General features: G+C 52.0%; 1 protein-coding gene across 1 annotated transcript in view; it reads left to right on the top strand.

The window, feature by feature from the left end:
* Positions 1–22,982, top strand: part of SHB (SH2 domain containing adaptor protein B) — a 135,213-nt gene that overhangs the window by 100,569 nt on the left and 11,662 nt on the right. Inside the window, 2 exon segments of the mRNA XM_030293834.1 lie at positions 3,241–3,412; positions 8,617–8,736. Of these exon segments, the coding sequence (XP_030149694.1) occupies positions 3,241–3,412; positions 8,617–8,736 (292 nt within the window).

The raw sequence follows: 22,982 nt of genomic DNA, 5'->3' as shown, positions 1-22,982 counted from the left end.
ACATGTCTTAAAGTTCCTCTGGTCTCTCCTCCTCTTTGGCCTGTGGCAAAACTATACGTAGAGCCTCATCTCCCCCCCTTCCCAACCTCTTCCCACATCATGCCACTTCCCTGCCCACCTCAGCACTCTTAGCCCCCCGGGCCAGAGGTCTGCTGAGCAGCCCCCTCTCCATTCCTAACAGTCTCAAAGTTAGCAGAGGGAGGGACCGTGGAAAAGTGCACACTGGTCCATGATCCCTGGCCCCCCTCTCCTTGTGTGCCCCAGATCTCCTGTCAGTGGAGCATCACAAAGAGTCTTGGCTGGCTCAGCCCATGAGTAGTCAAGTCCTGTTGGAGTCATCTCTTAACATCCCTCCCATCACTGAGGTATTCACCTCCATTACTTTCCCTAACTGGTCTCCCTGCCTCCCTGTTTGCCCCCCACATCCCCTCTCCATCAACAGAGTCAATCTGAGGATGGCATTCCCTAATTGACCCATCCATAAGATCAAGACCCAGCTCTTTAGAAAAGGGCTGTGTGACCAGGTGCTCACCCCTGCCCAAGGTCACCCATCCAGAGCTCTGCAAGGCAGGCGATTCACCTCTTCCCAAGAGGTGACCTTCCCACCCCCCCCACCCACCCACCCAAGAACATACACCATTTGACTGGTTGCCATGAGGGCTGGTGTGGTTCAGCAGGAGCCCTGGTGGGAGAGCCAGGTTGATGGGAAGCCAGGCAGGGGCCCATGGTGACATGTGCCAGGGCCCCAGCTCTGGGCTTCACCCCCTCACTACCATGGTGAAAGCCCAGGTTATCAGCCAGATGGAAGAGGGCTCTCTCAGACACCCAGCCCCAGGATGTGTACCTTAGAAGGGCCTTGTCATTGCTGTCTGTCCCTGTGGTTGGGACAGAACTGTAGCCTGAGAGGAGGGCAGAGCCCCCAGCAAGCCCTCACTCTCTCCCCTCCCCACACTTCCAGTCCTGGTCTCCCAGCCTGTCAGTGTCTCTAGGTTAGAGTTTGGCCTCTGTCCTTCCTCACGAATTTTAATTATGATTTTCTGAGTCCTCACCTCCTGGAGAATGCCAGCCCTGTCCCTCTGGTGCACAGGCCAAAAGCCTGTAGCCCATCGATCCTCTTTCCCGCACACTCCACTGGGAATGCACAGACAAGCCCTGTCGGCCGGTCCAGCAGTGGCATCCTCACTGCTCTCCTTGTGCACCTCTCTCTCTCTTTCATTTATAAACTTTTTAAAGAGCAGTTTTAGGTTCACAGCTGAATTGAGCAGAAAGTGCGGGGAGTTCTGATAAACCCCCGTCCTCCACCCTTTTTGGCACAGCCGTCCTGTTCAAAAGTGTCAGGGGAGACCCTCCCCATCAAAACATCAGAATGACTTTCCCTTTCTCTCAGAATAAAACCAAAGTCCTTCACAAGACACAATGCCTGATGATCTGGCATGGTTTCCTCCCACCAACCCTCCATTCCCGCTGGACTGTATTGTTTCTGTCGCCCAAGGCATGTTCCCACCTCTGGGCCCTTGAACTTGCTCTTCCCTCTGCCTGGAATGTCCTTCCTCTGGGTTTTCTTCATGGCAGTTAGAGCAGCTGGTAGGTATGCTGTAGCTCAGACCTATCCCCCTTACTGTGTCTATCCCTGCCCGGACTCTAAACTCCTCCGGCAGGATTTCTGTCTGATTTGCTCACTGCTCTTTCTCCAGCCCTGACCTTGCCTGGTACATGGGAGTGAGTGTTGAGGAGCGGAGCAGGTTGATGGACGGGCTGCCAGCCTCCCCTGCAGTCATGAGAGTGAGCATGCACACGTGGGTCCGGCATGTCTAGAGCCTTCCATTAGCAGGAATCTCCCTTCCCATTGTTTCCCATCGTGGTTAATGCAGAGTGTGTTTTGGAGGGATGGAAATGCTTTGCAGTCCTGATGGATGATCTTGCTCAGCGGCAGAGACCTAGAACAAGTTCACCCACATTCCACTCTCCCCACAGTCAGAGCTGGGTTTTCCCACCACCTCTCCTGAATGTGAGGTTGACGGCTCGCCACTTCTGTGCTTGCTCTTTGGAGATCGTGTGTCCGTGGGCCTGCAGCTGGACCTGGCTTTGGGAGCTTGTTCCGCAGGCCCTGGCCCGTCTCACTCTGTGTGCTAGGCCCTTAGGAAGTTATTCTGTCATCTGATCTTTACAGTACTGTGGTGAGATGGGAAATGGGGCCTCAGAGAAGTTGAGTAACTTGGCCAAGTCACACAGCTAGCCACTGACAGTCTTGGGAGAGGAACTCGGTTCAATTTGGAAGCTTGTGTGAAGTACCTGGCACGGTGTCCACACTGAGCAGACATGATAATAAAAGTAAATATTTATTATAACGTTAATTGAATAGAACTACATGCCAGGCACTGTGCTAAACTCTCGGTGATGTCACCTGCCTGAATCCTCGCAACAACCCCATGAGGTAGCGACAGTTATCATCCCTTACAGAGAAGAAAACCAAAGTCCAGAGAGATAACTTGCAAGGTGGACTAACTGGTCTTCAGGAATGCTTCTGGCAACTCCGGGTTCAACTCCGTGTTTTCTTCCCTTTGTGGGATATCTCCAGGGTCCTGCCCTTGAGAAACATCCTCCCCAAGTCTGTGGGGGTGAACGATGTTCCCACAGGCCCAGAGCCGGGAGGAAACGTATGGCGGGGCCTGCCCCCGTGCTGTGAACTGCTTCAGCCTCACCTGGGTGCTGGGTCTGGGACAGGGCTCTCTGCATGTGGGGCGCCCATGCAGAGGGCACTGAATGAAGAGGAGCAGACATGGGGGGTGCAGCATGACCCTTGACTGGAACTCTGTGGGCTTATCCCAGAAGAAAGGGAGCAGATGTGGCTGGTGTGCCCTGCAGGGGATGGGAGTGTGGGAGGAGAGGAGCCACTTGGAGGCAGAAATGGGAAACACCTGCCCCCCTCAGAACTGTCCAGGGAACTGAGCCCTCATGGGAGTGCCATGCCCCCCTTGCTGGAGATTGCAGGGGGTGTCCTTCGGGGATAAGGCTGAGCTCAGTGGCCTCTGGAGCCCCTTGAATGCACCATCTGGTTCTGACAGCACCTGTTGTGGGAAACTTAAGTCTCTTGAACCATGTTCGTTTATTGCCTGGAGTTCTTCCCCCTGTGAATCGTAAAGCCCCAGTAAAAGCAGTCGACTATTACCCCACTGTGCACCACCCAGTAACCTCTTGGGTAACACTCTGGTGACCACGCACTTTCTTTCTCCCCCACAGCTCAGTTTAACGGCAATGAGAAACGGCAATCATCCCCCTCACCTTCCCGGGACCGGCGGCGCCAGCTTCGAGCTCCTGGAGGGGGCTTCAAGCCCATCAAGCATGGGAGCCCTGAGTTTTGTGGGATCTTGGGAGAAAGAGTGGATCCTGCTGTCCCCCTGGAAAAGCAAATGTAAGTTCTAAGGGAGCAAGGCACAACCTCAGCTGCAGTTCATACAGTCACTGCTAAGGCTGAGAGAAGATCAAAGCCACCATCAAGTCAGTGGCTGATGAGATTAGGATACATGTCTCCTGATTCTTAGCCCCATGCTTTTTCTCTTCATACTGTATCACCACCTTTACTTTGGACTATTATAAATTGGATTCATTTTCTAGCTACATTGATACTTTTGCCTTACATCTGCTTGGCATTTGTTGGGCAAGGATTTAAGGCTCTAGATTTGGGTTTTCTCAGCCCGTTTCCCCTGAGATTTCCCACCTCGTGACCCAGTCCCATCCCTGCTGCCGCCTTCCCTCCCTATTCTTCCCTAACACTGTCACCCCTCCCCTTGACCATGGTGGTCACCTCCCTTCTCACTGTATGCATGCCCCTGCTCTGCTCTGAAACCTTCAGTGGCTCCCCATCACCTCCAGGATAGTCTCATCTCCCTAGCCTGCCGCTCAGTCTGTGAATTGCCCCCAGACTGCTTTTTCGGTGTCTTGCCATTCCATATACCTGGACTAAAGTGAGCTTTCCAGGTACTTGATAAATCGGGTCCTGCATCTTGTGCTGATACCTTTAGCTGTATCATCCTCTTAACAAGCAAATGTGCGATAAATGGGGTTATCATCCCCGTCACGTAGCTGGGAAATCAGGACTCCAAGAGGTGCACAGCCTTGGGATGTCACAGCCCACAGTGCAGAGGCAGGATTGGAACTCCAGCCCTGTGCCTTGACCTCACTCTCCCCTCACTCACCTCTCCTCGTACACACTCTTATCCCTCACCCTTCGCACAAGACTGGCACAGAGGAAGCACCATAAGGACAGGAGATGTGCTGACAGCTCGCCGATCCCTCATCAGACTGTCCCACATGTGTGTCACGTACTATATTAATCTCCAGCGGGGGATTCTGGCCTCAGCACAGCCGGCAGTGCATCCCTCACAGGAAATGCTCACTTGGCGAACAGATGCAGGGTTTTCCAAATGACATCATGTGCCATGGGCCCCTTTTTCAGCTATCATCTGATAGATATGCTATCATCTGGGGGGGGGGTTGCGCAGCCTCCTCTGTGACCCCCCATGCCTGCTGTACCGAGCACATGGGGGAGCACTCCCAGTGGGCGTCTTTGCTAACTGTCTGTCACAGCCACCCAGATTGGGTGGTAGGTTTTGCTTATTTCTGATCACTGTATACTTTTTAATTAACAAACAAAACATGATCCAGAGATAGCTGGGTGCTGTTCAGCCTGCATCCTAACCATTTCCACCCAATATCCCTCTCTAGCTCCTGCCCCTGTTGGAACATAAGCTCTGTGAGGGCAGGAACTGATCTGGGTCACCACTGCATCCTCAGTGCCTTGGAACGATGCCTGGCACATAATAGGTGCTCAAAAAACAGTTGTCCAGGAAATGGATGAAGTCCTCAAAGAGCTGTTAGTGCTGTCTCTTTCCCTTCCATCACCTCCCATTCTCTCTCACTCAGCACAGTAGACGACTCCCTCCTTTGAAGATACACTCTGCTCCTGGTTTTTCTCCTGCCTCCCTGGCCACCTCTTCTGTCTCCCCAACTGGCTCCTCACCTCACTCAGCTTGACCTGAGGGTGGGACGGTCTGGGGCTGGGTTTCCAGCTACGTGTTCTCCCTGGGTAGTCTCAGCATCCCACACACCACCTGGAACTCCCAGCTCCTACATCCAGCTGCCATCTTGGCATCTCTACTTGGCTGATGAATGGGCTATCTCAAATTTAGTATGTTTAAAACTGGGCTCCTGATCTTCTCCGGACACTTGCTCCTCCCCCAGCTTCCCCACCTCCATAAATGGCATCACATCTACCTACTTATTCAAGCCACCAATCTGGAGTCTTCTTGGATTCCTTTTTTTTTTTTTGCCTTACACTAGCATCTAATACATTACTAAGTTCTGCTAGTTCTCCACGCAGAATAACAGGCTGAATCCATCTGTTCCTCTTTGTCTCAGAGCCACCTCCCGCGTGGACCACCGCAGAAGCCCCCTACCTCATCTGCCACTCTACTGCCCCTCTGGCCCCTCTTCAGGGTAACCTGGTTGGTCTTTAGTAAGACCATCCAGAGCAAGTATCATCCTCTTTTTAACACTCATTGCCCTCTGCTGTGCTTAGATGAAATCAGACTTCTTCCATTGCTCACAAGGGAAATTGGGCTCTGCCTCCCTTTCCACTCTCGTCCTGTACCACTCCCCATGCTCACAGTGCTGGGCAGGGCCATTCTTGCTGTCTTTCCGTTTTATGAACACCCCAAGCACATTCCTACTTTAGGACCTTTGCTGGTTCCTCTGCAGAGAACATGTTTTCTTTGGCTCCTTACATGATTGGCTCCTTCTCACGATACAGATTCTCAGGTCAGATTTCATCTCCTTGGGAGCCTCCCCATTCTGTTCATTCTAACTTAGGCCCTTCCTGTGCCCCAGTCAATGCCTATCACAAACTCAGGATTCCTACATAGCAGTTGTCACTTTCTGATATTGTGTCCTTAATCTATTTGTTGACTCTCTGTCTTCCCTGCATCAGCCCCATGAGATCAAGGATGTAGTCAGTGGTGAGTAAATATTGGATGAGCTAATGGGTAATGCATAGGCTGAATGGCAGTGGTTGAGTCTTCTTAATCCCCAGGATTCGGGCATGACAGGCCAGCCCCACAAAGTCCAACACATCCCCAGACAGCCTCCTGCCTAGATCCTGTTTGCAGTTCAAGCAGAGCCTGCTTGGGCCCAGCAGTTGGCCCTCAGCCCCCCATGGGACCACCCAGGCCCACCCTGTTTCCTGGTGGCCAACCTCATGCTGACAGGCTGGCCAGTGGCTGGCCCTGGCCCCCTGAGTGTGTCCTTTGGCCCATCTCTCCCAAACTGCCTGGGTCTCCTTTGAATCTCGACCCGAGTCCCTGCCTTTCTCTCAGTGTGCAGTAGCTGGGGCAGCAGGGAAGGAGCCAGTAGCTCATCCTGTTTACCCACCAGGGATTACCTTTAACCCAGATCCCGAGCCCCCAGAGGCCCATCTGCTACCAGCTCAGCCCCTGTGCTCAGGGAGGGGCGGAGGGTGGGCGGCACTTCCCTAGAGACTTCTTCTAGGCCTTTCCCTGAGGATGGCTCTGCTTCAGATGGCTGGAACTTGTTTTTCTACTAAAACATGTTTGTCAGCTCACTGGGGGTGTGTGAACACAGGTGAAATTTCCCAGAAAACGACCTTGCCAAATCTGTTAACTCTTAGTTCTAAAGTCCATTCCATCCTTGTCTGGCTGTTTCCCCAAACTACAGTCATGGATCCCTTCCAAAGTGTGGCTTCAGCCCTCATATCTCTGGAAGTGTTTTAATTATAGGAGCCTATATTCCTCTTCATTTCTCTGTACATCTAGAAAAGAAGGCAGTCTACACTTCCCCTGCCCTTTCCCCTGCAGAGATCCAGCCCCAGAGCTGACCTGCTATGGGTGGTCACCTCCTGGGCGGTCAGTGACTCACAAGTGGGCAGGGACACTTGTATCTGCTCTTCCTGCCCTTGCTTTCCTGAAGCAGTTGGGTTTTGAGGTTATAATTATGTCATCACCACCACTGCAGCTAACTGTTCAGAATGCTGCTTTGTAAATGGCAGAAAGTGTGCACTGAAAGGCAGTGCCGTGCTTTTCCCTAAGCAGAATGCCTGTAGCAGAATGCTCAGAGGCACTGTTTGCAGGGCACCCCTGGGCCGGGACCAGGAGGCAGCAGCATCCCTGCTTACACCTGGGAATTTGAAATGCGGCCTACGGTGGGCAGCAGCCTGAATAATGATAGTTGGGGGAGTTACCCATGGCCATCTGCAAGTTCAGTCTCTTTCTATGGATGCTGGGAGCTGCCATTTGTTGAAACTCACCCCACCCCAGGCTCTGCATATGCCCTTCTGTGCGTCATCTCATTTAATCCTCACATCCCAAGGCGGGAGTGGAGTGACCCTAACCCAATAGAGAGCCGAAGTGCAGCCAGGTTCCGCCACTTGTCCCTGACTGCCCAGCTGGCAAGTGGCAGAGCAGTCTGTGCCTCTGTGGCCATCCAGCACCTGTGGTTCTCTTCCTGGCCTAACTCGCCGCCCTCCCACCACCCCTGCCCCTTAGAGACTGTGATGTAAGCAGAAATGCATTCTGGGTAGACCCACTGACTACCCCCATCTTATGATCTTCACTCTTCCTCTGAAATTTCACCTTCAACTCTCCCAATCTTGAAAATCAGTTGTTCGTCTTTTGTCCTACAGCGGGGGGGGCCTTAGTCATGTCGTCTGCCATTATACCCCTACCTTCTGATTCTGCTGCTCACCACCTAGTGTCCAGAAGCAGTGATGCTGGGCTTCCCACATGCCCGACCGATGCCAGATTTGCTTGACAGGAGCACTGGTGTGGCTTTCCCACCCAACCGTCTGCTGTCCTGAGTGACAAGCACCACCCACTTGTCCCGCAGATGCCACGGAGAGTCAGCACACGTCCCTCCTGTTAGCACCCTCTGATGGCCTCCGTGTCACTCAGATGGAGAAAGCCAGGGTCCTCTCATTGCACACTGGCCCCCTGAATGGGCCTGCCTGGTGGCCTCGTGGGTTGCACTGCCCACCCCTCCCCTTTGGCTCCCTGCAGCCATGCTGGCCTCCTTGCTGTTTACCAAGCACATCGGGCACTCCTGCCTCGGGCCTTTGCCACCCCTCCCTCTGCCAGAAGCACTCTTTGCCAGTTACCCTCCTTTGTGGCTTCCTCCCTCAACTCCTTCAGGTCCACATTGAAAATGTCACTCTTTCCGGAAGGTTTCCCTGGCTCCTGCTTAAAATAGCAATCCCTACCACACGCTCCAAACCACACTACCCTGCTTCATTTCCTGCATAGCACCAAATTGTAGTGCAAGCCCTGTGAGGGAGGAGGCTGCAGGCTTGTTCACTGCTCTCTCCCCAGGATCAGGCATGCGGCACACGCTCGGCAGTTCCATACTGAATGACTGAATGCACGTGCACGCGCGCGCACACACACACACACACACACACACACACACACACACACCTGCCTTATAACGAGGAGGCTGGGACATGCCAGCTGCCCCCAGACGGGGCTGAGCCTCCCCAAGGAGGAGTTTGCAAGGGTGTCAGCTCTGAGGGTCCTGTCCTGTTTGGGTTCTGACCCTCTCTCTCCTCTCCAGCTGGTATCACGGAGCCATCAGCAGAGGAGATGCCGAGAACCTTCTGCGGCTCTGCAAAGAGTGTAGCTACCTTGTCCGGAACAGCCAGACCAGCAAGCACGACTATTCCCTCTCCCTGAAGTGAGTACAGCCTCGCTCACCCCTCTCAGCCCTCCTCGGCAGCCTCGAGTGAAGCGCTGCCTGGCCCTTGTGTCTGTGGCAGAAAGACCCACCAGTGTTCCCCAGGAAATGTGCCAGTGTGAGATATTTCAAGCCTTGGTTTTTCAATTTGATCCTATTCTCCTGGAAGGCAGAGGAGTTCTTAATTTCCTCCGCCCCAGAAGAGGAGGGGCATTTTCCTAGGATTCAATATTAAATACCCAAAGAAAGCTTTCATATCTGCTGTGAACCAGGAACCTAATGAAGCTCCGAGTATACCTAATCCCTCCCTCAAAGCTCACAGGAGTCCTTTGATGAGAAACATATGGTCCCCATCTTGCAGATGAGGAAACTGAGGCTCAGAGAGGGACTTGGAAGGCCCAAAGGGCAGAGCCAGGACTCCAGACCAGCTGTTTGACTCTCCACAGCACCGCACTGCCACTGTGAGAACAGCCCTTTCCCTATGTTCCAGGTTGCTGTTTGGGTGGGTCTGATTTTTATGTGTGTCACAAAGGTTGTGAGGAGTGCTGGGAAGAGCCAGGGAGAATCCTGCTGTTCTCCTCTGTGGCTGCTTTGTAAACTGTTGGGCCTTTCTGACCCATGAAGCATCACTGTTGAGATAGGCAGCCTCAAAACGAGAAAAGGGTTTTTTGCTTGAGTGCTTCATCATTCAGTGCTATTGCTAAAGGGGACCCAACAGATTATCTAAACCCCATTTTACAGATAGGAAAACCGAGGCCTAGAGAGAGGAGGGATTTCCCAAGGAAATATAGAGAGCTAGTGGCAGAACTGGAGTTTAAGAAACCCAGGCCCTTTAGCCAGCACAGACCTCCGGGAACATTGAAGCCTTCTGCCTGGCTTCCTCTCTGCACTGCTCTCCGTTCTTAGAGCCTGTGACAGAGAGAGGGCCTGCTGTGATGTGACTATCAGCTGTGTAGACATTGGCAACAGTGCAGCCAAAGAATGAGAGATTGGCCTGCACTCTGTGCTCAGGACTGAGCCCACCCTATCTGCTGGGCTCTGCCCTGAGAAGGACCATGACAAGTTGCAGAGCATGGTCAGCAAGCAGAGGCAATGGATATCTGCCTGGGGAAGAAAGGACGTGTGGGCACATGGTGAGAACCACAAATCTCTCAAGGATTATCAGGACAGAAGGAGCAGATGTGGTCAGGGGTCCCCAGATGGGACTTATGGGCAGGCAGATTCCAGCTCAGTGAGAGGAAAAGTTTTCTAACAGTCAGAACTGATCAAGAATTAGATCCATCCAAAACTGCCTCGATAGGTAGTGAGTGTCTCATCACTGGGGGTGTGCAAGTGGGGCTGGATGGCCCTTGTCAGGGAGAACATGGAGAGGATTTCTAACAGCAAAGAAGGCACTCAGGACATACAGCACCTTCATACTTCACTGTCCACCATCAGACCTGTTGGCATAAAGGATCTGTTTGGTTATCTCAGCTGAGAAGATCTCAGTACTAAACTGCAGCAGGGCTGGGAGGCTGGACTGGCAATGAGCACAGTCGGAGATCCCTCAATGGATTGAGGAGCGGGCGGCAGGGGAGCAGGTGCACATCACCAGCCATGCTGACAGGGACCAGGGGGTCCTCATCTGCCCGCTGCTGCATGCAGCCCCGCTCCCTCCCTCACTGTCCAAGGTAACTGAGCAACCCAGGTGCTCTTAAGTGATTCTTCCAGGTCTCCAACCCCACCCCCACCCCGCCTCAAGGTGAACTGTGTTGTTCTGGGTTTCGAGAGGTGAAGGAGGCAGGTGACAGCAGAGATGGGATTCCCACGTTACTGCCCTTCCACGATGACTGAGGCAGCCCACCCACCCCCTGGGCTTCCTCAGTGCAGCACTCAGTACACTGCCAATCTGCGTTCCTCTGTGAATCTCTTCTCTCCTGGAATCTAGGACCTGGCCAGAAGACTGTTCCCAAAACCACTGATTGAGTGCAGCAAGAAAGGGGGGGTGGAGCACCCCATACCAGTCCCGGCTGACCTTCCATGACCCTCCATGAGCTGGGCAAGGGCTGAGCCTCTGCACTAGGTGGACCAGGCCCCATGGGGACCCCGGCACAGCTCTGCCTGCATGGGAACAGTAGCCTCCCCAGTACCCAGCAGTGTCACAGTTGAGGCACCAACATGGAGCCATATAAGGAATCTCAAGCCAGTTGCAGAAGTAATCATACCAACAATACCTTCAGGATCCATTTCTCAGTGTCCTGTGAAATGTGCCCTGTTATGCAAACAGGCCTAAAATCTACCTCCTGGATGGGTCTCTAGAAGAATATTTCTGTCACAGCCCCAAGAGTGCAATTCCTTTTCACCCTGGGTGTGCACCGTTCCCTAAACAGTAGTACCACTCCAGAGGGATGGACAGCACGTTGGTTCTGTTTTCACAGTACAGGCTTATAGTCCTGTGTGCAGGGCTGCATGCAGTGGAGAAAGCAGGGGATAGGCTTCCCCACTCCACGGCCTTATGGCCTGGGCAGCCGTGTCACTTTTTTGAGCTTTCTCTGTGCACAGGGGATGGCAATGCTCTTCGTACAGAGGGAAAACATCTCTAACCCAACCAGTGCAGTGTAAACATTATCTTGTATTATTCCCACCCTGCCCCTGCTTTCCCAGGTTGGCCTCATGGTTTCATTGAAAGCTGTTTTTAAGGGCAGCAGAGAGAACCTATTGTCCAGAGTTCTGGACAGGAGTCCTGACCTACCACTCACTGCTCACTGTGTGACCTTGAACAAATTCCTTCCTTCTGGGGCTCAGCATCCACATCTTTACATTGGGACTTTGATGGTTGCTAAGGACACCTCTGACATCAAAGGGTCTCTGACTCCCTGGATTTCCCATGTCCATGGGCTCAGCCTTCCTTTGTCTTTGGAGCACTCTGGTCAGATTCCCTGCACCTCTCAAGCCAGGGAGGAAGTGGAAGAGACTGAGAGCTGGGCCCAACAGCCTGTGGCAGAACCCCCGATAAGAACACTCTGCCATCAGGCCTGAGTTTGGGTGACTGGTCTCTGCCCACGGGTGCTGGACGTTTAGTTTTGCATGCTTGTCTAGAGCCATAAGATCCCAAAGGCCAGATGAGCAGTCTCACACGGCCAGATTTCCCTTGAAGAAGCCCAAAATTGAGGAGGCAAGCTGGGCCATCCTGTGGCTGGGCAGGGCAGCCTGCTAAGGGGAGGTGAGCTTGCTTTCCAGCGTGGCCCTAGTTCACGATAACCAGCTCGGGAGCCAGCCAGGGGGTGATACCTGGCATTAATCACCTTAACCACAAATGGAACGACACTGGTACTGAATGTCACGGCTGCTTGGGACAAGTGCCAGCTTTGCCAGCCACCACATGACGTGTGAAGTCTCTCAGATCCCCAAGGCCTGCCTGGTAGGGGCAGGGTACGATCAGCCTTCCCCGTGCATGGTGTTGTCAGGAGCATGGTGTAAATTGACATTGGGATTCCAGCTGTGTTTTTATGTGTGGATCCTTTGTGAGGATGTTCTAGGGTGGAGGAAGGATTTGGGGGAATCCAGCCTCAGATGACAGCCCTCCACCTCTTCCATCCTTCTCTCAGCAGATATTTACCAGAACCCACTGTACCAGGCACTGGGCAGGGCAGCATAGAGAGCTGAAATGAGAACAGCTCAGCTTAGGCCACAGGAACTCACAGCCTGGCCCATCCATCCTGGGCCTTGCTACAGCCAGGTTTGCATGAAGGTCCTTGGGGACCTGGAGTTGGCACAGGAGTGGGCAGTCCCTGACATGGAGGGTTAGGAGAAGCTGCAGGTGCACTTGAGCCTTAAAGAGAGGGTAAGTGGTCCCCAAGCAGGGACAGCTGGGGGGGATCTCAGGTGGCAGGGACAGCCCAGGCAAAGCCCTAGAGATGCAGAAGAGCTGTTGGCAGGCCTTGTGCCTGCCTCACAAAGGAGTTGAGACTTAATATTTAGTGATGGAGCCACTAAAGTGTAGGGCCACTCTCAAGGATCTGCCTTTATTCTTTAACCCCACTTCTTGACCCTGTCTCCCTGCGTATCTGCACGACCTTACATCTTAGAAGGCCTGAGCTTTTGCCCTAGGACAGCCCCACCAGGTGGCGAGGGCAGAGAGCACCATCTTTTTCATTTTAGGGTAAAGGCAGCTGAATGAACTTCCAAAACTGGAATGGAGGCCACGGACTCCCAGCCCAGTCTCTTCCCACCCCTCTCAAGCACTTCTTATACCAGGTCAGAGGTCACCTGGAATGACCTTAGAGGCCTATCTGGTCCTGCCTTTCCTTCATGGGTGGGGAGACCCAGACCCAGAGGGGAATCGTGATTGACCTCAAGGCTACCTAGGTGGCAGCTGACCACACTGACAATAGAGATAGCGACTGCTCTCCACTGTGGGGACTGGCCCAAGCTGCCACCCATCTGCCCCTCCACCAAATGCTCCCTGCACTCATGGTGATCCAAAATGACGCCTGTGCTCCTCACCTCACTGCCGGTAGATCCCCTCCCTGGCAGATACCCCCCACCTGTGGAGCAGCCTTACCGAGACCTTGTCCAGCTGCTTTGGAACACTGCCCTTATCCCCTTCTTCCAGTGGAACTCTCCCTCTTCCCAGTCTCCAACCTGACTTGGGGGCAGCGGGCCCTTAGGCTTCTTCTCAGCTACTAGCAGACACATTGGCCTTTCAGAACACTCACTCCACCCTCAGGGAAGCAAGGGGTTGAACCTTTAGATATTGGCAAGAAAACACCACACTCTAACAACTTCCTGTCTGGAAAGGCAAGCAGTGGGGGAAAGGGATGAAAAGTTGAAAAATCTCATTAAAAAGGTTCTTCAGGCACTTTGGACTATGAATGACTTTTTGCAAGTTCCAGTTTCATGAGTTTTTGCAAAGGAATCTGGACAAGATGAGGGAAATAGGACTTCAAAGACTGGAGGGCTTGCAGCTGGTGGGGGCAGGGAGGCAGGGTGAGTACCGGGGCTCCCCTCTGCATGTGCTGGGCAGGCTCTGCCTGCACTGGGCCCATCCCTGGGAGCAGGCAGAGTGGCATTTCAAGTCCTTGCAGGGATATCGCTACTCCTTTGACAAGGTCCCCACCCTGGCTTTCTTTAGGCAGTGAGAGTCCCAACCCCAGTGGGGGACATGGCCCCAAGGAACCCCCATAAGTAGATCATCAGCTTTCGAATCCCTAGAAGCAAACTGCACGGCACCCTAGTAAAAGTGGCCCAGATTCTGACCTCAGGAAACACTTCTGGGGTCTGGCCTATTTGCATCAGGATGCAACTCAGTCTTGATCATTCAGGAGCCTTCCTCAGCCCCCATTAGCTCTGCCTCACTGAGCATCAGTTATGTACTGGACTCCAGCCCTCCAGGAGTTCGTAGCCAGAGGGGAGAGGATATTTACACCTGTTGACTCATACACTCACAGGACTGCCTGAGGGCCACCCAAGGCAGAAAGTGCTCAGCACTGTGAAAGAGGGAAGGCACCCAAAGAACAGGGTATTTGTAGGATGATCGGGTCATCCTATAGACAGGGCAGAGAGGGCAGCCCACGCAAAGGCAGGTAAGTGCAGACTTGAGTCAGAATGACAAATAACACTTCAGTGGGAGCTGGGGAGAGGTACAGCCCTAGTCGCCAAGCTGAGGAATTTGGGTTCTATTCTCTAAGGTAGGGGGCATCCCTGAAGGTTTTGAGCAAGGTGCAGTCATGTCCTCAGCTTTGTTCTAGAACCATTAGTGAACCGGGATGCACCATGAGTATTGTCCAGGAAGGACCCCCGCGTCTGCCTCCCTCGGTCCTCCCAAGCCCTCCTTTCCCCCCACGTACCCACAAACATGCCACTCAAGCTAGCACAGTCCAAGGGGCTAAGAGGCAGGCATCCCAAGGAGAGATCTAGGGCAGCCCTTTCCAAGATGTAGAGGGACAACATGGGCTCTGCAGTCAAAGATATTGAAGACTTTGGAGATTCAAAGAGTTTGAATCCTGTCTCCATCTTTTACTTGCTGTGTGATGCTAGGCAAGTGACTTTTACTTGCCTGATCATTGCTCAGAAAACCGCGTGGCCACTCTTATAAAGCTGTTGCAGGAAGTAACGTGGCTCTGCAGGTTCACCCTATGCATTTGCTTCCAGGTTAAGGGCTCCACAGTTAGGGTGAAATACCTTTCCCCTAGGTTCCAAGGATGGTGGGAAGACTCAGCCCCATCTCCTTCTCCAAGGAGGAGGTAGGACAATTTATCAAGAACATGCCTCTTGCTCTGATTGCTTAAGGACACCTGCCTGGTTCCTGCTTGGAGCCGCACATTTGTGCTGATGGCTGGGCAGCCAGTCTTCACCAACAAACGCTTCCTGGGGCTCCAGTGTGGGGTGGTGGGTGTAGCAGGGCCAGGAGGAGCAGATGGGTTGCATTCCAGGGGAGCTGGGGGCACATTGCTGTTAGAGTTGTTTTTCTTTCTTCTCTCCCTTCATTGATTTATATAGTAAAGGAGAGAGTTTTCAAACAGTAGGCATGTCTGGGTCTGGGCAGGCAGGCTAGTGATTAATCTTCGTTTGTTGCTGCTGACAGCTAGGAGCAAGAAATAATAAAGGTTTGCAGGGTGAGGAGGGGTGGGGAGTGCAGAAAGGCTGCTCACTCTTTGGCCTTCAGTAGGGAGCACAGACTTCACTTCCCTCTACCATCAAAGCACCCCTTGTTGGTCAACATTTGAGGCTCCAGATACTTCAGGGTGGCTGCCTGCTCCCGAGGGTGAGCCCCAGGATGGTCAGGGCCTCCCCAGTTGCTGTTAAGCTCTCCGCACTGTGTCACCTCCAGCCCCAGAATGCCTGGACTTCCTTCATCAGTGGCCCTTTTCCCAGCCCTGCTCCTGAGGGCGAGGCCTAAAGAAAGGCAGGGTTGTGCTCCCAGAGGACTGTCTGTCTCTGATGTGAGGGACCCTCTGACTCCACGCCTCTCTGAGCTGCCAAGTGTGTGTGAGGGCTGCAGGAAGGGCACACGGAAGGGAGTTGAGGGGGGGGCAGACCGTGACAGCAGGGGCTACTGGGGACCTTGAGGCTTAGAAAGAGGAGGGGCTCTGATATGGCCCGAGGAGGACTGAGGCAGCTGTGAGTGGGCAGGGTAAGGAGCTGCCCATGCTGGGGAAAGACACCTCTGTCTAGCAGTGGGGTTGTATACCAGCACAGGAGTAGAAGCTTCCTACTTTCCAGCCCACAGTTACCAATATATCGCATCATGAACATCTTCTCCACCCCCAAGGGAGGCAGCTCTGTGCAGCTAAGCCATGGGCCTTTAAACCCAGCTCTGCCTCTTAATAGCAGGGTGGGCTTGGGCAGAAGATGGTCTTAACATCTGTGAGCCTCAGTTTCCTCATCTATAAAATGGGTTTTACAGCTCTATTAATGAAGAGACGTTGTGTGAGGTGTTTAGCATGTGCCCAGCATACAGTAAGTGCCCGTTCAGTAAATGAGTGGTAGTTCACAGTCTTTGTTATAGACTTTGGAGAGCTGCAGGTGGTTGGAAAGAGCTCAGCGTGGTCTAAAGCCTTGTGGATTATCTGGGTCTGGCTTAGAAGTCTCTGTCTATACCCACAGCTGCTCCCCTCTATTAGGGTGGGATTTTAGAGTTTATGCAACTCAAATGCAACTCAAAACCCTGCATTGACTTCGAATTGCACAGAGCTGGAGTCAAATCCAGGCTGCCCTCTTCCTGGTTGTGTGACCTTGGGTAAGTCACTTAGCCTCTGTGATCTCCCAGCTGAAGATGATGAGCACCTCAACAGGCTTTTCCTCATGTTCTCATGGGGAAGCATTTTTGTGGCAAGCCAGAGCAGCTGCTCTGGGACATAGAGTACGCTAAGCAGAAATCTTGGGATTTAGGGAACAGAAGGAGATCTTTTAGATCACCTGGCCCAATGCCCTGTACAGGTGCAGAAACTGGGGCCCAGAGACAGCAAGAAGCTTGCCCACCTCCTGGCTTCCCGGCCAGACCCTGTTTTCTGGCAGCATTTGAGTCGGGCTGAGACAGAGGGCAGGAGGGACAGGGCTGGAGTGGGGGCAGGTCCGTGTCTTTGTTCCCACTATGTGGAGGATTTCACATCCATTCAGGGCTGGTGGAGGAAAAATGAACTTTTAGCTCAATTAGTGTGCACTGTGCTTCCTCCTTCTAAAAGGTTTAAAGGAAATGCCACAATTAGCTGCTGCTGTAGGCAAAAGAGGCTCCTCAAACACTCTTCACAGGAGGCCAAATAGCAGTGAACTTTAGAATGTGCAGACGCCTCACAGGATGAAGGGACATGCCATCAAGAGCTAGCATGAGGAATAATAGATGTTTCCCTGTACTCAGAATTACTGAGAAAATATACCCTGCCAGTGGTAAAACATTTCCATGGATGCTATCCTCACCACTAAAACAGGTACCTCTCCTACATTCCATATATGGTGCTTTGGTGATTCTGGCTTGGGCCCAGGAGACCCGGGTTCAAATCCTGGCCCCACCTCTGTCTAGCAGTGGGGTTGTATACCAGTCAGAAGCCCGTTCTTTTTTTTTTTTTTTTTTTTTTTAAATTTTTTTTTTTAATGTTTTATTTTTGAGAGAGAGAGAGAGAGAGAGAGAGAGAGTGGGGTTAGGGGCAGAGAGAGAGGGAGACACAGAATCCAAAGCAGGCTCCAGGCTCCGAGCTGTCAGCCCAGAGCCTGACGCGGGGCTCGAACTCACGGACCGCGAGATCGTGACCTGAGCCGAAGTCAGACGCTCAACCAACTGAGCCACTCAGGCGCCCCAAGCCCGTTCTTTTCTTGAGGGGCACCATGATTTGGGGGGATTCCCTGTTGCAGTTGACATTTTCAGCGCTGTGGGGCCTTGGTTTGGGTTGCAGAAATGGCTATAGTGAGGTGGTATGTGACAGGGCACCTGGCGTGGTTGCTGATACTTACAAATACTGGGTTTTCCTGCCCTGGTAGTTAGTGTATGGGGAAAAGGGCAGGAAAGATTACCTTTATCTTAACACATGCAGAAGCTGGGGCTCATTCTGTCCTGCAAATGAGTGAAGAGCTGGGCTTAAATGCAGCCCAGTGCCCTCTTTCTTCCCTCTGGAGCCTCTCTGAGCAAAAACACCCCCAACACTTCCCCTCCAGCCGGGCCCAAGAAGCCCAGGGAGGGCCCAGGCAGCTGTCTGGGTAGTGTAGCCCCAGGACCACTGGATAGTGTAGCCAGATTTTCTGAGCAGGACCTGGGCCACAAGCCCTTTGCCAGGCATTGCCTGGCATCTTCCCTGAGGTGACATGTAGAAGGCCAGAGACCCTAAAGCTCCTTCCCTCAGCTTGTGGGAGCCTGAAAACATTGGGATTTTTCTGGCTCTGAGGTGACAGTGTCAGGATACAGACCCAACTATAGAGTCCACTTTTCTTCTCTGGGTCCGGCTCTCAAGCAGCAGAAGCTGGGAGCATCTAGGGATCTGGTGGCAGAGAGGGAGGTTGAGGCCAGCTCAAAAGGGACAGTGATGGCCTCCATAGCTGGTGAGACAGGTTTTCAGAAGCCGCCCAACCATGGATGTGTCTGGAAGGTGGATCAGGAGTGCAGGCTGGCTGCTGGGGAGGCAGAAGTAAAAGGGAGTACATGGAACTGATGAGGGCGAGAAGGGTGGAGGAGCCAGGACCTCATCCAGATTCCTGAATGACTGGTGAGCTATGGCATCACCAGCTGGAATGGACCTAGAATGGTCAGATGGACCTGGGATGGTCAGTTTTGTAAAGACTCAGGAAAACACACTCTCCCTAACTCAACTGCCCTCTTTCCACCGGTGCCCCAAACCCGGAGGTGACAGGCACCTGCACTCACACTGCCAGCCCATTCTCCAGAGCACCCACTGGCCTGGCAGGGCCAACCGTGCCCATTGACAGGCTGGGGTTTCCCTCTCCGACCTGCTGCGTCTCCCCTCCCAGCCAAGCATTCAGGTTTTGCTCCTCTGAGAGCTTCCCAGTCCCCTCCAGCATCTGAGCCACCCCGATTACATTTCCAGCTGGTTTTTAATTATCTCCTATCTGCCTGCATAAATCTGCCTGTGTGGCACGCCCACCAGGGGAGGCGTTCCAACTGCCCATGCGTCGCCAGGAAACCTCTCATGCCCCGGGACAGCTTCTCTTCGGAGGCCCTGGCTGGTGTCTCCAAATGAGAAAAAACATTTCCAATCACATTTCTAACATCTTGTTAATAGGACTTATTTAATAATATTTTTGCAAAAGCCATCTGGGAATGGCTTGGTTGGGGACTTGGGGAGGGCATATGGGTGCTGCAGGGACGGTCATGGTGACAGATACAGACTTTGGATCTGCCATCAGGGAAGGGGCAGGAACATGGAGAAGGATGCAGCCCTCGGCCAGAGGACCAGGGCCTGACTCCCACTGCTTCCACCTGTGTGAGGATCACCCAGCAGGTAGCTTCATCAGGTCTCTGAGCCTCTTAGCCCGGAGGCTCAGGAACACAGTGAAAGGAAGGAAAGCCCTTTGTAAACTTTGAGAGGCTGTGCTAGTGCAGGTGGCATTATTTGCTTGCCCCAGGAAAGTATCATGGTCTTCCTCTGCTTCTAGCTAGGCAAATAACACAAAGGTCCCCAGAGGAAATATGTTGAGCCCCCAGAAGCATTTGGCAGGGCTTGAAGCAAACAGCTTCATACACTAAAACCCTAAGATGCAGGATTGCTATTCCCCAGACCTTCAGGCCCTTAAAATCAGAAATAGGGTCTTGAATCGTCCCAGTCAAGACCCTGGCTTTGGGATGGGAGAAGCAGGCACAGGAAGGGGAAAAGACCTTCCCAAGGTCCTGGGCAAGTTGGTGACAGAGCCCCAATGTTATTACCCTTCTGAGCCCCACAGCACTATATTTTCTTCTCCCATTTTCCACATAAGCCCTCTTGGTATTTGAGGCAGATTTATAAAATCAGATGTCAGATTTTATAGCTGTCATCTTTGCTCCCACAGTTCAAATGCTATAACTATAAAAATAATGTTTTGCCACGTATGAGTGTGTGTGTGCATGTGTGGTGTCACACTTGCACACATGCACACCCTTCCACTTTGCTGGGTGAGGCGCCCCTGCTCCTGGTTCTTGGTACCTCACACCTGCTTTTTCCTGGACAGGTCCCCTAGTGAGCAACCACTGTCTTCTTTCCAGCCAGGGGTGATTTCTGCCATTTTTAATGCCTTTTTTTTTTTTTTAAGATTACTTCACCCGAGAGGAATATCAGAAACAATTGCCTTGGCAAAGCTGGCTTATTAGAAATGCTTTAATTAGAACTTTTTTTTTTTTTTTTTTTGCTATTTTCCTTTTGAACATCCACATGCTGCTCATGGTCCCAGCCAGCGTGGGAACCAGCCTGCCACATTCTCAGCAGACCTTCAAGGCAGGGCCGACAAACAAGTCAACAGTGTGGCTATCACTGCTGTGTTCCTACTGTGCACCAGGCCTCTAACTGGGCAGGGAGACAAAGGCATATCAGACTGTAAGCTGGTAGTCCTGGCAAGGGGACAAGCAGGTAGGTGAGTGCTGTGATATAGGAAGGTATGGCAGAAAATAAGCGAGGGGGGGAGCAAGTTAAGTGAAGGCTTCCTAGAGGAGCTGGCATTTGAGCAGGGCTGAGGAAGATGACAGTTTATCGAGAATAGCAAGGTAGAAAGAGAGTTAGGTTTGGGATTGGAGGAGAGGTCTCTGCAGGATCCATTCTTCCTCTAGTCCCAACTAGTTTTTTTCAGTTGTCCCTACCACAGAACCTCCCCCCTTGGCCCAGGTGACCAATAATATTATAGACAGAGACATGCCATAAAAACTCTGAAGTCCTAGTCAGCCCTCTCCAGCTCTTCATAACATCCCCATTTCTCCCACAAGGAAAGGGGTTCAGCAAGACTTGGGCCTTACCTGTGGCCATGACAGCTCTCCGCATTCCCAGCTCTTCATTCTTTTGACCTCCTGCTTTGCCAAAGAGCAGACCACGTGCCCATCATTTCTACTTGACACTCAAAGTGTATACCCCGCCCAGACTGGACAGAGCCTCCCAGGGAGAAATGCATTTACACAGTGCCCAGCAGGGCTCTTTGTGGTCCCAGGTACCTGGGAGACGTTGATTGGAACAGGCCTCTGCAGAGTGTCCTGTGAGGTGGGTAGAATTATACCAATAACAATGATTAAAAATATGGGGCGTTGTACAAGTGAGAATAAAACCACTGAGGAGGCAAATGCATAAGATCGAGTGATCTGGGCAAGCCCAGATTTCAAATCCACAATCTCCAAACGTTAGGATAATCCCACTTGGAGTTCATATTTTCAGGCCAGAAAAATACCTTTTCTGTCTTGAGTTATTCTCATCTTAACCAAAAATGTATTCTATGAAGAATCTAGGGCTGTTTTACTTTTTTGCGGGAGTTGTGCTTTTAAAAAGCAATCAGTTCCGATAGTAAGTTAACTTTTTGAAACTCAATTACTTGCAGCCATGCTGAAAAAAACTATAATTAATGTGGTCAAATCCTAGCCAAATAATAAAATGAAAGCTTTGTTGTGTATCAAGGCAGAAATCAATTTCATTAGGGAGCAAAGAGCCGGAGATTTAATTTTGAGGAAATTCTCCACCCTGTGGACAGAGGTTGTCAAGAAGCTGCCAGAATGAATGCCCAACACAAGAGGACTCACCCTCCAGAGCCCAAATTACTGAGGACTGATTGGCCTTTCAAAATTGCATTTGCATACCTTCCAAGTGTGGCCTAAGCCAGTGGGCTTTTGCTCTTTAATGTTCTTGGACCTGGTACCCCTTTTGGTTTGGGTCAAGAGGTGAATGTTATCTGCACCCAATGACACTGGCATGTCAAGAAGATCCTGTCCTTTGGAACTCGGGATGAGGTGGCCTCAGAAGGTCAGTAGACATGAGAAAGGAGTTTAGCAAGGACTTGGGGTGTGCACGTTGATGGTGGGGTCATTTCCAGACAGCAGGGCTGAGGGCAAAGCCAGACAGACCCACTAGGAACGATGCCCAGTTGCATGACCCCAAATGCAAGGGGGATAGTGAACAGCAAGTGTGACCAGAATGGGAAAGGACAGGAAATTCTGCCCTGTGAGGACATCTGGAGAGAGAGCAGCCTAAGGTCTGCTCCTGCTTCTGTCTTCTGGTATCTAAGAGGCCTTCCCAGGGCAGAAGGAATGGGCTGTGACCCGCAGGAACCAGAGCTCGGAGCTGAGGCTACTATCAGTGAGATGCACTAAATTCAAGATGGACTTTCCTGTGGTCAGAGCCATCAGAGCTTGGAAGGGATTTTCCTGGCTGGGGAGTAAACTCCCCAATGCTGGGGGTAGGCAACAAAAGCTGGACACCAAGTATTGTGAATATTGCAAAGGCATTTCCATCGTGGGACCGCACTAGAATGGGGGTGCTTAGACCTACATGTGCATCAGAATCTCTTGGAGAGCATCTTAAAAGCAGATCTGGTTCCAAAGAGGCCCAGGGAGCCCCAGGTTTGACAAGTCTTGAGGGACTCTGATGTGGGCATTCTGAGGCACATTGGAAGAAACTATTTTTGAGAAACATCCACTCTTCTCCCAGCCCTGGGATGCTGGAACTTCTGTAATGCAGATTGAATCCTTTTGTTTAATAGCCAAGTTGTCATTCCTTCCTTGTCATGTGAGGTGAGCATCTCCTGTGTGCCAAGTTTCAAAGGTTTACAGGTTTGGGGAGCCTGGGTGGCTCAGTCATTTGAGCATCCAACTTCAGCTCAGGGCATGATCTTGTGGTTCATGGGTTTGAGTCCCACATTAGGTTCTATGCTGACAGCTCAGAGCCTGCAGCCTGTTTCAGATTCTGTGTCTCCCTCTCTCTCTCTGCCCCTCCCTCTCTCACGCTCTGTCTCTGTCTCAAAAATAAATAAACATTAAAAAAAAAATTTTTTTTTAAAAGGTTTACAGGTTTGCAGGACCTCAGGGGTCATCTAGTCCTATCCCTTCATTGTATTGATAGGGAAATTGAGGGCCGAGAGGGCAGGAGCCAGGGCTGGGATCAGGTTCCTGATGTCCAGTTCAGAGATCTTTTCACTTGCTTTCAGTGGACTTCCGGGAGCATTGAAAACTACTCCCATTTCACACATGAAGAAATTGAAGCCCAAATTCCAAGGACTGTTGGGAGTTCTTCCACTGAGAACCACTGTCATTCACATGATTTGCAAAGGTCCTTAGCCAGGGTGTTTGGGTGGCTTACAGTCAGCAGTGTTTGAAATTC

Source organism: Lynx canadensis, chromosome D4 (genome assembly GCF_007474595.2).
Source record: "Lynx canadensis isolate LIC74 chromosome D4, mLynCan4.pri.v2, whole genome shotgun sequence".
NCBI classification, from domain to species: domain Eukaryota; kingdom Metazoa; phylum Chordata; class Mammalia; order Carnivora; family Felidae; genus Lynx; species Lynx canadensis.
Note: the sequence above shows the minus strand (reverse complement) of the source record. Positions and strands in the feature narration are given on the sequence as shown.